At 40.2% G+C, this 16,143-nt stretch overlaps 1 protein-coding gene across 1 annotated transcript in view; it reads left to right on the forward strand.

Moving 5' to 3' along the window:
- CDKL5 (cyclin dependent kinase like 5) overlaps nucleotides 1-13,956 on the forward strand; it is a gene marked incomplete at its 3' end in the record, with an annotated part of 159,782 nt that extends 145,826 nt beyond the window's left edge. Inside the window, exons 16-19 of the mRNA XM_079727568.1 lie at nucleotides 5,801-5,900; nucleotides 9,757-9,879; nucleotides 11,036-11,155; nucleotides 13,570-13,956. Coding sequence (XP_079583694.1) covers nucleotides 5,801-5,900; nucleotides 9,757-9,879; nucleotides 11,036-11,155; nucleotides 13,570-13,956 — 730 coding nt within the window. The remainder of the gene's footprint in view (nucleotides 1-5,800; nucleotides 5,901-9,756; nucleotides 9,880-11,035; nucleotides 11,156-13,569) is intronic.
- Nucleotides 13,957-16,143: the final 2,187 nt, after the last annotated feature.

Genomic DNA, 16,143 nt, shown 5'->3' on the forward strand with positions numbered 1-16,143 from the left:
GGCCATGTGACCTTCAGCTCTCTGCCCCTCAGTTTCCTTGTCTGTAAAATAGGCTAAGAATAGCACCTCCCTCATCGGGTAAATATGATCATTAAATGAAGTCAAACATCAAAAGCATCTAGAGCAGTGCCTGGCACCGTTGTGACTTGTTAACGTTAGCAGCCCTGGTTTTTGCCATTAATGTTCTCTAACTTCAGTATGACTTGCCAGGTGTCTCCTCTCCACTTAACTTTGCTGATGAACTTCAGTGCATTCTTTCTCCGTGTAATAGTAGACAAGATCTATACATTAACCTGAGAGCACAGGTACAACTTCTTTAAGTTACCGGCGTTGAAAGTTTTCAAGTGTGGTTTTGACAAGCCGTGAGAATAGTGTCTAAGTTGTGAGAACACAGAAGTAGAGATGGAATTGTTTTTCGTCTTGGTCATTGCATGATGAAGTGGTGATGGTTTAAAAGTGCGTCGATTGCATGTTAACATAGTCCTATGAAAATTAGGTAGGTCAGATCAAAACTAAATCCAAATGTGGGATTAACAGTCTTAACAGCATATTGTTTCTGTCTTTTTGATAATCATTTTAACTAGAGCTTGTTCAGACCTGGATATGTGTAGAAACCTAACAACAATTGTTTTAAAAAAGAGGCACAGTTGGGATGCTGAACTTTAGATGAGTCTTCATCAAGTCATCCTTACTCTGATACTGCTGTTATGAGTCTTGAGAGAATTCCAGAATTGCCAGGGACGAATTGGCTATATTCTTTTGTTCTTACTACCCCTCATGATAATGCTGCTATGATAGTTCTCCACGCATCATATCTAACTTAGTCTAAGTCATCCATTAAGCTTGACTTGTCTTGGATTTTTTTCTTGAACAATATCTCTCATTGGTTCACCATATTTATATTTGAGAGAAATGCCGTTTGATAACTGTTACAAAAACATGAACAGGGCTTCCCTGGTGGCGCAGTGGTTGAGAGTCCGCCTGCTGATGCAGGGGACAGGGGTTCGTACCCCGGTCCGGGAGGATCCCACAGGCCATGGAGCAGCTGGGCCCGTGAGCCATGGCCGCTGAGCCTGCACGTCCAGAGCCTGTGCTCCGCAACGGGAGAGGCCACAGCAGTGAGAGGCCCGCATACCGCAAAAAAAACATGAACAAACCATGGTGACATAGTGAATTGCTGTTCCTAAATTATCACTTACCTAAGAGCAGTCTGTTTCTCCTTGTTAGTAGTACTTCCATTTCTTTGGAGAAGAGGATATTTGTACAGTGTCCACATTTCTTGCAATAGAAAAATCAAGCTACTATGTCATACTTCAAAGTGATAAATGGATAGTGTAGTATAATATCCAGAGCTGTTATTCTGGCCATCTCAGCTGTCCAGAATCCAGTTAAGAACTGGGAGATAAGCCAAAATATTTCAGAACAACAAAAATAGGGTTAATGCAGTCAGATTGATCATCTTTATTAATAATGGGAAAACACCTCCACCCTCCCTGTGAGCCTGTTTATTCTTCTTTTATGCACAGTTCTAGCAGTTGGCACTGAGGTTGTCAGGCAAGAAATAATCCCAGGTAACAGTACAGTGTGCAGAGGGAGAAGGATCCTAAACAATAGCTATAGAGAGAAGAGGGGCATTTTTGCTTTTTCTCAGGCCCCAGTGGGAAAATCATTTCTAGCTGTATGGTCTTATACATAGCACAGATATCCATGTAGAGTATATATCTTTAAAATAGGCTGCTCTTACTTTCTATAAAAAGACAAAGTGTTTAGGAAGACTGCTGTCAAAATTGGGTTAAAAATTGACACTTAAGTAGTAAACCAAATTAATTAGAAATCCCAGTAGTTGAGATAAGTGAAGAATTGCTGTCACTCACTTGCACAATCCCAGGCTTTCTCTTCTTGTAAAGTTACGAAGACATTGGTATCCATTATTGCTTGTCATGATAACTCGCAGAATTATTCCTGTAGAATTAGTCACTGACTTCCTACTCTCAGACATTAGCCGACCCACCCTAGTCACACTGGCAGGGCCGGAGGGTGGCAGGGCAAGTGTCACAGAGTAAGCATCTCTCCTCTTCTGCGCGCCTTCATGCTGCTGCTCTTGGGGGGATTATGCTGGCCCTCCGTCAAACCTGTGGGTCTTTTGCCTTGAGTCTGTGAGCAGCTTGAGGTCACAGTCCTTGTTTTAGTTTTTCTCTGTATCTCCAACACCTAACACAGATCCTGGTGCATACACAGTGCTCTGTAAGTGTTGGTTGGCTTTGATTCAGTCAGTTTTAATTCCTTCCTTTTTTTAGGTGAGTCTTTTGAATTCTCTTTCCTCGTTTAACCCCTTATGGAAGTAGTAGCTGTTGTGGTAGATACTGCTTGAGTCCCATGTGGTAGATACTGTTTGAGTTCAGGAAGGAGACTGTTATTGTTAACCGCCCCCCCCCAACACACACACACACTCCTCCCCCATCATCCTCACTGCCCACCCCACCCCACACTGTGCCAAGTGACTAGCTGGGTGGTCCTTCTGAAAGCTCCTGTCCCTGTGATTTATGTGATCACCCACTTGCCCTTCTCTGTGCTGCTCCTCTTGAACCCATCTGTTGCCTGTACAGTTAGTTAGCTCAGCTCAGCACACAACTGTTGACCGTACCAGGTAGAATCAATAGCAGGGTCCAGAATTCACAAATGAGATTAAGTCGTGCGGCTCACTCTTACCCTTTGGGTGCACTATTGGTTATAAATGTTGAAGTCCTTTCATTCATTTGTACAGCACACAGCTTTTTAGGTGCCTGTGTTCCAGGCAGCTTCTCTCCATCCCTAAGTCTCTCTCACAGGCTTTTCTCCCTTATGTTTTTCTGTTAATTCTCTGTATGTGTATGATTCAATGTAGCTTCTCCCTCTCTTTGTCTTTTCCCTCTCTGTCTCCCTCTCTCTCCCCGACTGGCACTCTTTCTTTCTCTCTGGCTTCCTTTTGTGTCTTTTGTGATGCATGCATACTCACACCTTACACCTAGCTTTCATCCTCTAGTCCAAGGGTAATTTATTTTCTTTTTTGCTTTGGCCCCTGGAATCTTTCCCCACCTGGATCTTGGCCCTACCGCCTCTCTGCAGCTCCAGTTTGAGGATGTTTTCCTCATCATTCCCCTTTCCGCCGGGCTCTAGTTTATCCAGTGCCTCTGAAGAGACCCTGCGGAGAGTCTTTGATTCATCCTCTGTGTTTTCGGGACACAAGGAACTGCAAACACCGGACTTTTTGTACGGCTGCTTCTTCTCTTTCAGTACCCTTCCCCCACCCCCACCCCATCCTCTCACTTTCATTTTATTGGACAGGCTCTTCTTCCTACCCAAATCCTGCTCCTCCTAGGACTAGTGTCTCAAGCCTTCACTTCCTCTCATGCCAATGTTAACATTCTTATAGTAACGCCCATTCCCATCCTGAGACCGTGGTCATGATGAATGTGTCCCCCTTAAAGATTTCCTGGGTTGGCAGGAAGCACTTTAACTACTGACCCTCAGCAGACCTTTGAGATTTTGTTAGACTTTAATTCTGATTAGCAAAAACTTCTATCCGTTAATCTGAGTATTCTGTTGTGCTTCTAGGTTATGTGCAGACCCCATTATGGAAGGGCATAAGCTATATCATAAGCATATAATTCTTTAACTTCTGGAAGTTCCAGAACATTAGGAATAGTATTGCTGGTTGGACTAGATGCTCTCTAAGGTTCCTTTCAATTCTAAGAGTGGTGCTTCTGTGATTCCAGCAAACTACTTACACTGTTCTGCTGTGTTCCGTAGAACCTTCACATAACTGAATGCTGTGGCCTGGAATTTAGTTTAGGGCAGTCTGCCTTTAGGCCCCATCCAAGGGTTTCATCTCCCTAATCTCAACAGTACTTGTCATAAGAAACTTTGACCGAATAGGCCCAGTCTGTCATTAGGATGAGAGTGCTTTTTCCAGCACTACAACACTGAGTTTAAAGAATCTTTAACTTTTCACTTATTCCATTCTCACTCATTCCATCATGTCTGAAGCTTTTCAGCTTTCAAAATTTTAAATGCATCATTCTGAGTCCCAATGCTAATTATTTTATTGGTTGTATTGTATTACAAAACTTTAACTTCAGAACTTGGAATTCTCTCAGTGAGGTTTAAAATTGCAGGTCCTAATGAGTTTCAAGAACACTTGAGCCTGCAGTATATGTTTTTACTTCTTTGGTATTCCCATTAACTTTTAGGCCAAACACTTAAGAAGAAATGACCATTGCTCCTTCAAGCAGTCATGGTTTTTACTTCTTGTTTTTTGTGTGTTTGTCTCTCTCTCTCTCTAAATTGTTTCCCTTGTGGTCTTTGATCATGAGTTCGTGGCTTTTCAAATGAATTTTGTGTGGTTTGTAAAACCTTTTTATTATATCTGCAGTACATGTTTGTTGTTTGAAATTAAAAAGAAGTAACAACAAATCACCAATAATCCTACTACCCAGAAATGATGGCTATTAAGATTTTTAAAAATTTTCTTCCTGCTTTTTAAAAACCGTGTGTATATATACATATATATGCCTTTTTAAAAAAATACAGTTGGGCTTATATTATGTAGAAAGTTTTGAATCCTGCTGTTTTCACTTCATATTGTAGTTGGAATATTCCTTTATATTAGTGAAAAATCTGTGAAGATGTGATTTTTAAAAATAGCTTCATGGTGTTTTCTATCATGTGGATCTGTAATGGTTTGTATAGATATTTTCTGCCTTCACACAGGTTTAATCAAGTAAAGAATGCTGGTTTACTCATATTTTTTTAGATGTTCTGGTAACTTTACTGCTCAGTACTCTAAAACCATAAATATGAATGAATTCTGTCACCTTTAATGTTTCTACTCTTGATTTTGGGGAATAGCTAATAGAAGGAATTCAGTCATTTGAGAAAATGGTTTTCCACAGTCATCTAGATGTTCAAATTCAAAATAGGGCCCGTGGAATGTGCCTTTTTCCAGAATGACACCATTCCAGTTGTTTTTTAAAGACCGTAAATTAATTTAAGTAATATAGGGCCTCTGTTAACATACAAGTAGTCACCTTCTTGAGGCTGAGGTGTCTTGTTTGCTGTCTTTTAATATCTCCTATTTGTATTAAAATACCTGGTGGTGTCAGTGGTATGAAGCTTAATGTCGTTATTTTCAGTTAGAAGCTTTTTTTCCAGAAGAGTGCTTTGTATTAAAGCATTCATCCTGTCTCCATTTTTTCATACCTTATCTATTTTTTATTTAGTTTTAATAAATATATATAAGATTTTTATAAAGGGATTTTCCAGTTTCAGGCCATTTTTACTTTTATTTGTAAGGTTTATGTAGCAGTATTGATTTTTTTTTTTAAATGTTCAGTACCTTGGCAAGCCACTAATAATGAACTTGTTAAGCTGGTTTTTAAAAGGTAAATAGAAAAACGAAGATACTGAAAATGTTTCTGTTTCTCTCAGAGGGTTACAGAAAAGCCATCCTTCAAAGCGTGTGCTTTTCAGACTCTAATTCTGAGGTTTTCAACAGCATGAAAATGGTCCTGCAGCATAGATACAGATCATTTGTAATAATGCTCAAATTGCTAGTTCAAGTGAGCCTTTGCCAAAGGCTAATCATTAACCATGGTTGATGAGATACAGTTCCTTCTGTGCTTTTTAGAGGCTCTTTACCTATGTGCTTGATTCTTCATGGCTATTTGAACCTGGTGTCATGCATTTTTAGTCTTCATTATATTTGTCATATAATGGCAGAATGATTGAAAGATCAATATGATAAAAATGTCTTCCCATTTAGGAAAAGTCCTGAAAACATTAGTCATTCTGAACAACTCAAGGAAAAGGAAAAACAAGGTTTTTTCAGGTCAATGAAAAAGAAAAAGAAGAAATCTCAAACAGTAAGTAGATGGCCAGTTTCTATTTACAGTGGCATCCGTATGAGTCTGCATTAGTCTGTGGGTACTTTACACTTTGTATGTGACAATCAAAGTGAATTGTTTTCTTATTGAGACTTAACATGCATATACTGTATATGTTTCTTTCTCAAATTCTATACAACTATCCTCCTCTCACAGAGCCTTTTCTAGGTTCAACAGAATCTCCAGGAATAGAAGAAATTTAATTTGGATGAAAGAGAATGCTTTAACCCTTTCTCAATAAACATCTTATCCATGTGGGTTTATATTCATGTAAAAACTATGAAGCTGCAGGATTTATTTCTCTCTGAGGGTTAAAGATATGTGAAAATTTAGGAAATGGTTTTGGTTTGTGTTTAAATCTTAAAATTCTTAACTAACCATCGTTCATTATTCTCCCCTGGCTGGTTATCTGATTCCCACGTTGACAAGTGCATTTCTGGGCTGCCTAGTCACAGACAGGTCATAGTATTTGACATTTCAAGGCTTGCTTTAGTAGGACATGTTTATCTTGTGATTGAACTGTGAAATGGAATGAGTCTCATTTCCTGAGAGCCCTCCACCTGAACCAAGGGCTGGGTACATGGAACTGTGCACGTCACATCACTGAACCAACCAGGCAAGGATTCTGCTGGTTAGTGACGTGAGAACACGTGGGGAAGCCAGGCCTCCAGGCCAGCAGGAACGTCTTCACCCAAACGAGACGTTCTTCCTCCTTTGCTTTATGACAACTTTGAGACTAGACAAGGTTGAGTCAGCCATTTTAAATTATTTTGTTTCTAGTTTTACTTCATACACGATTGACTCTTGTTTATTTAAAAAGGAAAAAGGCATAATCAAAATAACCTACTCAGGTGGACTTCATTGATTTCGTCTCTTAAAATGAATAGATTAGACTCAGTTTTTCTGAGGTCTGTCTGTTCCATTACGAAAAGTCTAGGATTATGACTCAATGGTGAGTAAAGATGAGATAGATGATAGTAAAAAGGAATATAATATTTGAAGTAAGGATTTAATAAAGGCCTTCCTAGATTACCTTTCTAGATTACTCTTTACTTGCTTGTTTGTTAAATTTATGATGTCACTATAATATAAATATGAGCTCATTACAGAAAAATTGATAAAAAAATGATCATTTCTAATCTCACCACCCTATCACAACTAGTATTAGGATTTTGGTATATTTCCTCCTAGCTTTTTGGCCTGTGCATATGTTTATGGAAAGAAGGTGGTTTTTTAGTTTGTTTTAAATAATAGTAGTCATTCTAGTATAATTTTGTATTCTGGCTTTTTAATAGTATTTCTGTCACACATACACACAATTTGTACGTTACTACACAGATTTTCTTATCTTCATTTTAATGGCTGCATAATATTCCTGAAATGTTTATTTAGAAAAAAAAACAAAACCTGCCTATATGGCTAACTGCAACTCACTTAAAGTAGAAGGTCCAGTCAAGATGTCACTTAGTTGCATATTAACTACATATGTTATTTAGACCAGTTGAACAAAATAGACCTGATTTGAAGTAGAGAAGTTTAAAATATGTAAAGTGCTAATAAAACTATATCATCATCTGTGGAACATATTTATCCATCATGAACATTAAACTTAGACTACCTCCTCCTAACCACTGTTATTTTTATTTCGAGTTTGTTTTTGTTCTTAACCTCAGGCCCATAGCTATTGTGGGGTGATTAAGTGGAAGAAAGTAGCAAGGACACAGGAATTGAAGGTGTTTTTGTATGTAGATTTAGTTTTTGATGTCTGCCTTAGACCGACGTTAAACCTGCGGCTTACCATGGCATGAGTCAAGTATGTACATGTTGACTGACTATTATTGAGGATCTGGTTCAAATTTTAGATGTTTAAATAGTGTAGAGTAGGGTAAATAGGAAATTTACTATTCTCTAACATACTCTCCACTTGAACTTACTTTTTTTAGGGTTTCATACTTTTCATTTTTGATATGTAAAGCAACTGCAAAATATCTCTGCACAGGTCACAATGACTTAAGCCTTCCAAACCAAAAGTTGTTTATACCCTCTGCATTTTTTTTAATTAAAAGAGGAAAAAAAATGTTTAAAGGACTTTGATATCTAGAGTAAGATTTCCAAAAAGCACTCAGCATAGTACTGCCTGGCAGACCTCAGGCTCCCAAGCTTGACTTTGTGTTAACTCTGCCTCCTTCACATGAGCATTGGAACAGAATTAAATTTAACTTTTCTTCACTCTCTAGAACTCAGCAAAAGGAAACTAGGTAAATGAACTTTGAAAGATTTAAAGCATTGTGGCCTTTGCATAAGATTCAAAATGGTAATCTGATACCCAGTGCACAGAGAGAAGCCTCTGTGGGTCCTAAATCTAGTTTAACCCCTTTATTTTGCTAACTGATCAGGCAAGTTGTGACCTGCCCAAAGTTGCACAATCAGTTGGGAGAACGGGAGGTGGGTTCTCCTGAATAGTAGGCCTAGCTCAGTCCCTGCCAGGGGCCCACCGGTGCGGAGCACCTCCAGCTACTTGTCTTTTTTTTTTTTTTTAATTGAAGTATAATTGACTTACAATATTATATTTGTTTCAGGTGTACAGCATAACGATTCAGTATTTTTGCAGTTTACACTCAAAAGTTATTATAAGATAATGGCTAGAATTCCCTGTGCTATACATTATATCCTTGTTGCTTCTCTATTTTATTTTATTTATTTATTTATTTTTTATTGGAGTATAGTTGATTTAAAATGTTGTGTCACTTTTTGCTGTACAGCAGAGTGAATCAGTTATACATATACATGTCTGAGGGCTTTCTTGTGGCCTCCTTAGACATGCAAGTTAAACTCTTCCTGGATCCCTGTCTTGGGAGCAGGAAACCTATGGGCTATTTTACTCGAATGTCTTCATACACACCAATAAAAGATGATCTGAACACCTTCATATACATTCTGGTTCTCTGACAATTGAAATATCCAAAACAGGGAAAAGCTGTGCCAGAAAATCATTCTGTATTGTAAAGATGCCTGCTTTGACTCAAGCAAATCTGGAAGCCTCCTTGGGAAATCTGGCTTCAGTTCCACATTCAGACAGTTACATAAGCCCTCAGAGCATATGGTGACTTTGCCAACTTGGTAATTTTACCCTAGTTAGTATCTCAACTGGTAATCATGCTTCAGTTTAAAGATTGAACTTTCTGTTTCTTCACTTTTGTGGCGTATTCTGAATTGCGCCAGCTATTTTCCATGGGGTGAATACTTCTCACAGTGTAGAACCAGGCTTCTTCCTCAACGGTAGAATCCTGCAATATTGATATATTCCTCTTTCAAGTGATGTTTTCTGGTTCAAGAGTTGACCACGTTCAGAAAGCTTTGCAGCGTCTTTATTCTTTTTTCCTAATAGGCAGGCAGATTACATGGTAGGTTATTTAGTTGCTCAAGTCCTCTGGCAACTAGGAAAAGATTGAAGCTCATCAGTAGCCCTTTAAACATAATTCTTTGTAACAGTCCTATTTCTGATAATAAATAAATAAATCCTTAAATGTTTTGTAAGCTTAATGTGAATATATGTGTGTAGGTCTCTAGAGACATTCCTGCTATAGGTATTGAGCCTGTCCGAATGTTCTTTATATACACAGCAGTTTCTACATGTCTTGAATTTACATTATTGGCATCTTCATGTCCAGGTGAGAAATGAAACAGAACCTCTCAAGATGCACACACAGCACAGAGATTCTTTCACTGACTGTTAATATTTAACAATTTGAGGGCATCCAAGGGCTAGGAGTTTCGATAAGAACACCTTCTTTTTTTTCCTTGGCAATTAGTTTATTTGTATCTTATATTGCAGACAGATTCCACCAACGGGGAGAATCCAAGCATCAAGAAATCCCTCTTTCCTCTTTTTAATTCAAAGAATCATTTAAAGCATAGTTCTTCTTTGAAAAAGCTTCCTGTAGTCACTCCACCCATGGTACCCATTTTTACGTATGGTAGCCCTGAAAACTGCTCCAGTAAACTTGTTTTACTGATGACAACAGCATGTCTTTTATTTTCATGGGGTCATATTCTCTTTGTGCTAGTTAAGTACCTGAGCCAGTTCCATAAATTCACTGAGATACAAATTCTTCGACATTCTGGATTTTCTGAATCAGTTAAGGAGGTTGAAGCATAAAAGGCTATTAAACAAACAAACTAGTGAAAGGCTAGTTTGGGTTGTCTGATTAGCCAGTTGTTGGCAGACAGTATTCATAAAATCCCTTATTTCCTGTAAAGAATTTGATTAACATTTACAATTAACAGATGTCTTTTGGTTTGGCTCACAAAGTTTGTTAACACTTGGTTGGCAGTTTGTCTCTTTGAAACCGAGTGAAATTGACCAAATTGGGTGAGCTTGCAGGCTCCATGAAAAAACAGCTTCTGTTAGTTGGTGATTTGCTCTTTCCTTGCCTGGCTCTAGCTTTCGCTGGTCACTTAGTTGAAGGCCAGGGCTTTTGCACTCTCCTCTGTCCACCAAAATCGGTGAGTGGACCAATTGCATTCGTCTGGAATTTGTGGCACAAATTTCTAGCACTTACATAGTGCATAATGCTAGACCCAGATTTACTGGGTAGTGTCTTGGGAATATGATTCAAACCATACTTTCTCACTTTGCTATCCTTAAAAGCCTGCTAGACTTCTTTGGCACCACCAAACAGTGTATGGATCATTTTCCCAGCAGGAACAAATTTTTGTTTTATTGAACTGGTTCATAACCTAACTGCAATATGGAATGAGGATACGGCAGCAATTCCTGGTACAGCTCAATTTAACTGCTCTCTCTTACAGCGACTAAAACTAACAGCATGGGAATGCTTTAAGGGTTGAGGTTTAACAAAGCTGCATGACATCTGCCAATTTTTCCTAATGCAGGGAAAATTATTAAGAGGGCAGCAGACTTTAACTAGCATCACTTGCATTGTGAACATTGGGAGAGTTGTGATTTCTTTTTTTATTGAGTCTTCTTTGGAGGGGAGGGGTCGAGTTTTGGTTTCGTTTGATTTGCTTTCGTTCTCCTCTTGCGTGTGGTTGCATATCCTATTTAGGCTTACTGGTGTGATTATTGAATCCTTGTCCATATTCTGCTCTAGGTGCCCAATTCTGACGGCCCTGACCTTCTGACATTACAGAAAGCCATTCACTCTGCTAGCACCCCAAGCAGCAGACCAAAGGAGTGGCGTCCTGAGAAGATCTCTGATCTACAGACCCAAGTGAGTGGTGCCTGCATCACTCCTAGACTCTCAGACTCTGCAGTGACCGGTCTCTCCTGAAGAGAGGACAGGGTTGAGAAATTTAGCCTCTCAATGTTACAGCAAGGCTGAGAGTCTCCCCAGAATATACCCTCAGAAATAGCCAGATGCATCTTGGGAGTCCGGATGAATGGAGAAAAAAGCGAGCTTCTATTAGTCTTCACCTGCGGGTAGGGAGAGGACAATTAAGGGGAATGAATAAGATACGGTTCCAGTCCACAAAAACTCTGCAGCCTAGGAGAGAGAGAAAATTCACAAATGACCATAATTCATGGTAAAAGTGAAGCGTACCATAAAATGTAGGGGAGGGTAAGAGGAGGTAGTGCGAAGATTAAGGGTTCGTTAAACGTGGTAGCCTACAAACTGCGCCTTGAAAGACAGATATAATAAGCTTTCTGAAAGACTGTTTAAGCTTCCGAAATCCATACTAGTTTTGATAGAAAACCAGCAAACATTCGCATTAAGAACTGCATATTAGAAAGTATGTATAGTCACGTTTCTCTGCCATAATGGGGGAATAAGCAGAAACCGAAGCCATAAATTTTTCAGGTAACTGAGGTCTTATCTCCTTGAAGCAAACTGTTTTGATGGAAATTTTAAAATATTGTATCTTTTCAGCGTCCCATAATGAGCATAGTAACATAATCTAACTTGTTTTTGATTATATTCAATATTTTATAAATCTCTTAGTCCTCTGTACTGAAATTTCTCACAACCCTCATGAGCTTTTGAGGCTGTAGGGTTACTTGTGCCTATAAATGTTACTGTGCCTATAAATGACCATGGATTTCTGTGATTTGGAGGAGTAGGTTCTATTTTATAGGTTTATTGTTTACTCTCTTTAACTATAAGCTGTTACTCAGAGATGCTGAGAAGAGCTCCCTAAATTTCAACTGTATTTGCCCAGCCATTTATATTTTCTGCTTCTAACATAATATTGGCTGGAGGGGCGAAGACAGTGTAGAGAACCAGTTATCCCAGTTATTGGACGTGTACGCGAACTAAAAGCACAAGGCTGTGAGTGAGAGGGCCTGATGTTCTATTCCTCATTTATTTAAAAAAGAGAGAGAGAGAGAGAGAGAGAAAGTACAGGGTTTTAGAACCTTCTTTGTGTAAACACTTCTTTTGCCGAGAAGCTCTTTTCAGGTAACTTTATATCTCCATCTGAACTATTATGGTTGTTCAATAGTTACATGTGGTCAGGGCTGTAAAAATCACCAGGAATGACCATGGAGGATGCTTCCCCAGGAGCGCTTTGTACTTGAGTCAGTCAGTGCTCAAGCAGTAGCCCCTGGATTACAATGCCCTGTTCCTCCGACTCTTTAGTATTTCTTGAGATGATCAACATTTTACTTTGCTGAGCCCTTAAAAGCCTTGAGGCCCTTGAGGATTGGCAGCCAGAGGTGCCTCAGGCTGGGGCTTTGGCCCACATGCCTGGGTCCGCGGTGAGGGCCTTGAATGTCAGGGTGCTTTCCCATGCCTCTTCTGACGGTGACCCCATCAAGCCTGATAAAGAGGAAAGGGGTGTGAGTCAACTTTGGCCAGTGAGGAGCCTGTGGGGCAGATGGCTTCTGGGACCCTCCCTCCTGTTTTGAAGTCCCCCCCACAGTGCAGCACCCCATGAGGCCCAGGCCCCAGGCCCACAGCAGACAGGCTGTTAGGAGACGAAGGCTCCCTATGAGTGAATTGTGTTTTAGAGTCTCTAGGGCTTTTGCTTATTTCTGTGTGCTTCGCATTTTTAGTGCCCAAACTTTACCTCCCCCTCAAAACAGTAAAACACCAAAAAAATGATAAAGTGCAGAAAGGGAACATTGGGATTTTGCAATGCCAAGGGAAAGGGAAAACTGGGGAGATAAGAACAGAAGGGGGTACACAATTTTTAGCTGAGTATGTTGCTACCTATTGAAACATTACGTTTTTTCTGTTACTCTTGCCGCTAAATATGGTCGAATGGCTGAGTTTTAGCAGGTGAAATCTAAGTGGCAGCTTTATGCGGAGCTGTTGGGAAGGAAGTCTTCTCGAAAGGGAGAAGCACGTCCCTTCTTTTGCTTCTTCCTGATCGTTGGCACATGAGACCTCCCCCCTCCCCCCCATAAAGATGGGATGCAGCCAGATAGAAGGTGCCTAAGCCTTTGATCAGTCACCATACCAGCTCTAGATTTCTTCTACGTTTCTAGGCTTTTTCATTAAAGAAAAATAACTTCAATCTTGCCTGAAAAAGAACAAAAGAACAGATAAGGCTGGACTGGCCCGTCCTCCCCCACACCCGCCCTCCCTGGCTCCACGTGGTCATCTCAGGTCTGTGCTCCTTTTCTTCCCAGCTTTCAAGTCTACTCTAAATTAAATCCTACATGCACCCTCATCTTTTCTTTCAGAGCCAGCCATTAAAATCACTGCGCAAGCTGTTACATCTCTCTTCAGCCTCAAATCACCCGGCTTCCTCAGACCCCCGCTTCCAGCCCTTAACAACTCAACAAGCCAAAAATTCCTTCTCAGAAATTCGGATTCACCCACTGAGCCAGGCCTCTGGTGGGAGCAGTAACATCCGGCAGGAGCCAACACCAAAGGGCAGGCCGGCCCTCCAGCTGCCAGGTCAGATGGACCCTGGTTGGCACGTGTCATCTGTGACCCGGAGTGCCACAGAGGGGCCTTCCTACTCTGAACAGCTGGGTGCCAAGAGTGGGCCAAATGGGCACCCTTATAACAGAACAAATAGGTCCCGAATGCCAAATCTGAATGATTTAAAAGAGACAGCCTTGTAATGTGTGCTGGAGGGGGGGGGGAGGGACAATCCGGTTAGGAGGGGAGGGGCGGGGGTGGGGTGGGTGGGGAATGGGCGGGGCCGGGGTGGTAAGCCAGTATTTTCAGCTTTATCAAGGTGTGTGCAATATTGTATGTGTGGAGCCAGCTGGCTCCTCACGGCCACAAATGCTAGTCAGGGATCTTAGAGCCACAGGAGTTCCTTAGGGATCGCCAGTCCCCACGAGTCTTGTGTAGAGTGGATAGTGTGCAGCTGAGGAAGAAGACACTTTTGCCAGGTTCTCCCCCTTAGGTTCCCGCTCTAGTGCAATCGCCGTTGAACTTGGGAAAGCCAGGATGTGTTTTGGCACTGCAAGGGATAGAAAAATATGTGTTGACCGATGTCCTTACCACCGATTTTTTTCCGCCTAGACTAAATGTGGGGTTTATTGTAATCCAAGAGTATCCCTTTGAAGGGTTAGCAGATGAACTAACTGTATGTCTTAAATTGTTTTCTAAACTTCCATATTTGATAGGGTTTGTAACATTTATTTATAATTAATTAATATTGTACTGTTATAATCATACCTTTTCTGTTAAACGTAAAGTTATTTTGAGCTGTTTGGAACATTGTGAAGCAGTGGGACAGCTACAGTAGTTTCTATAAAAACTAAACAGTAACGTTTATATATTGCATCAGGAGTATTTTATTCTATATATAAATATATATATGGTAAATATCTGTCTGTTTTATAAATATAATCATTTAAAGAAAGTATCGTTATGACACTATCTGCCATATTTTTATACATTTGTGATATGAAGTGAGTATTATACTTCTCATCAAGGGAGTTGAATTGTGGCTGCTTGTGACTGTAACCGTAGGAACCTTGCTAAACTTTCAGGCGACAGCGGCAGCTTCTATACACGATCCTTGGTAGCAGACGAGATGCAGCATCTCCTTCTGAACCCACAGGGAAAGGAAGTTGGCTAGGCCAGTGAGAACTCCAGCAGGCCTGTTCCGTCCTCACACAGTTGGCTCCTCTTCGTGTCCAGGGACGTTCCTTGCACCTGAGGGGAGAACAGATCCAGGGTTACTCATGGGTCTTTGTAGAGAGAATGTGCTCTTCTACTTAGCATTAGCGTAGGGCATAGACCAAAGATTTGCCAGTGAACATTCCTAGTTGCGAGGTTGTAAAAGGTATCTGCAGATCTTGCAAACCAGCTCTATGCTCCTGAATCCTGTGCACTGTACTGGAGACTCTTGGCTGGTAGCATGTGAGATACATGTGTGGCATTTCTATTTCTAAATGCTTTTTTTGTTATCGCTCTTTCCAATATATTTAAAAGGCTCCTGAAGCAATTCCAGATGTAGAGAAAATTGCTGTACTCATCTTCCTGAGACGGTCCATTTATAACAAGTTTATCATGCACATCAATAAATACACATATGCGCACACACGTGGCCAGAACAGGACTTACCTTTCCCTCACTTGATCTCCTTCAACTCCCAAGTTATTCCCAAGTATCATCAAGACCTTTGGCCAACAAGGGTCATAGCCCCACGTTTCTGGGCCATCCTTGACAGAAATCACCTCAATACCATCATCCGTCAAGAGTATTAGATTTTCCGAAGTAGTCTCTTAGCAATAATATTTTTAAAGGTCCCCTCCCACCCCTCAAAGAGGTAACTTCTCAGTATTTATTACTTGTCCCAGGATTGTGAGAGTATCAGCCCCTGAATCAAGTTGGCTATAACTGAAATCTGCTGAGTTACTGTTCCCCTCCCCCAATATTTTAAGAATCCTAGCTCTGATGATTATGAAGATTATAAAGGAAAAGGTCTTAGTTTCTTTGAAGCTTAAATTGTGTGCATATTGCATTTTTATATAACTACTATGATGATGTGTATTGATTATATATAGAGGTCATTTTAAGGTGCTTTTAATTTAATTTTAATAAGTGTAATAGGCACTAAAATAAAACTCAACTAGGTACTATCATTGAAACAATTTGATTCAAACCAATAGTTTGCATGCTCTTCGGTTCTTTTTATATCTTACTGCTTTCACCAGTTCAGTGCTGTCTGAGTAGCTCTGAATTCTGGCTTTTTCCAGGCAGCTGCCCAGTTATATAGTGATGTGGACCCTTAGCAGTTTTTGCCTGGATACCAATGACTCTAAAAGGGTGTGTAACTCTTCTTTTTTAAA

This window comes from Hyperoodon ampullatus, assembly GCF_949752795.1.
Source record: "Hyperoodon ampullatus genome assembly, chromosome: X".
Classification (NCBI taxonomy): Eukaryota; Metazoa; Chordata; class Mammalia; order Artiodactyla; family Ziphiidae; genus Hyperoodon; species Hyperoodon ampullatus.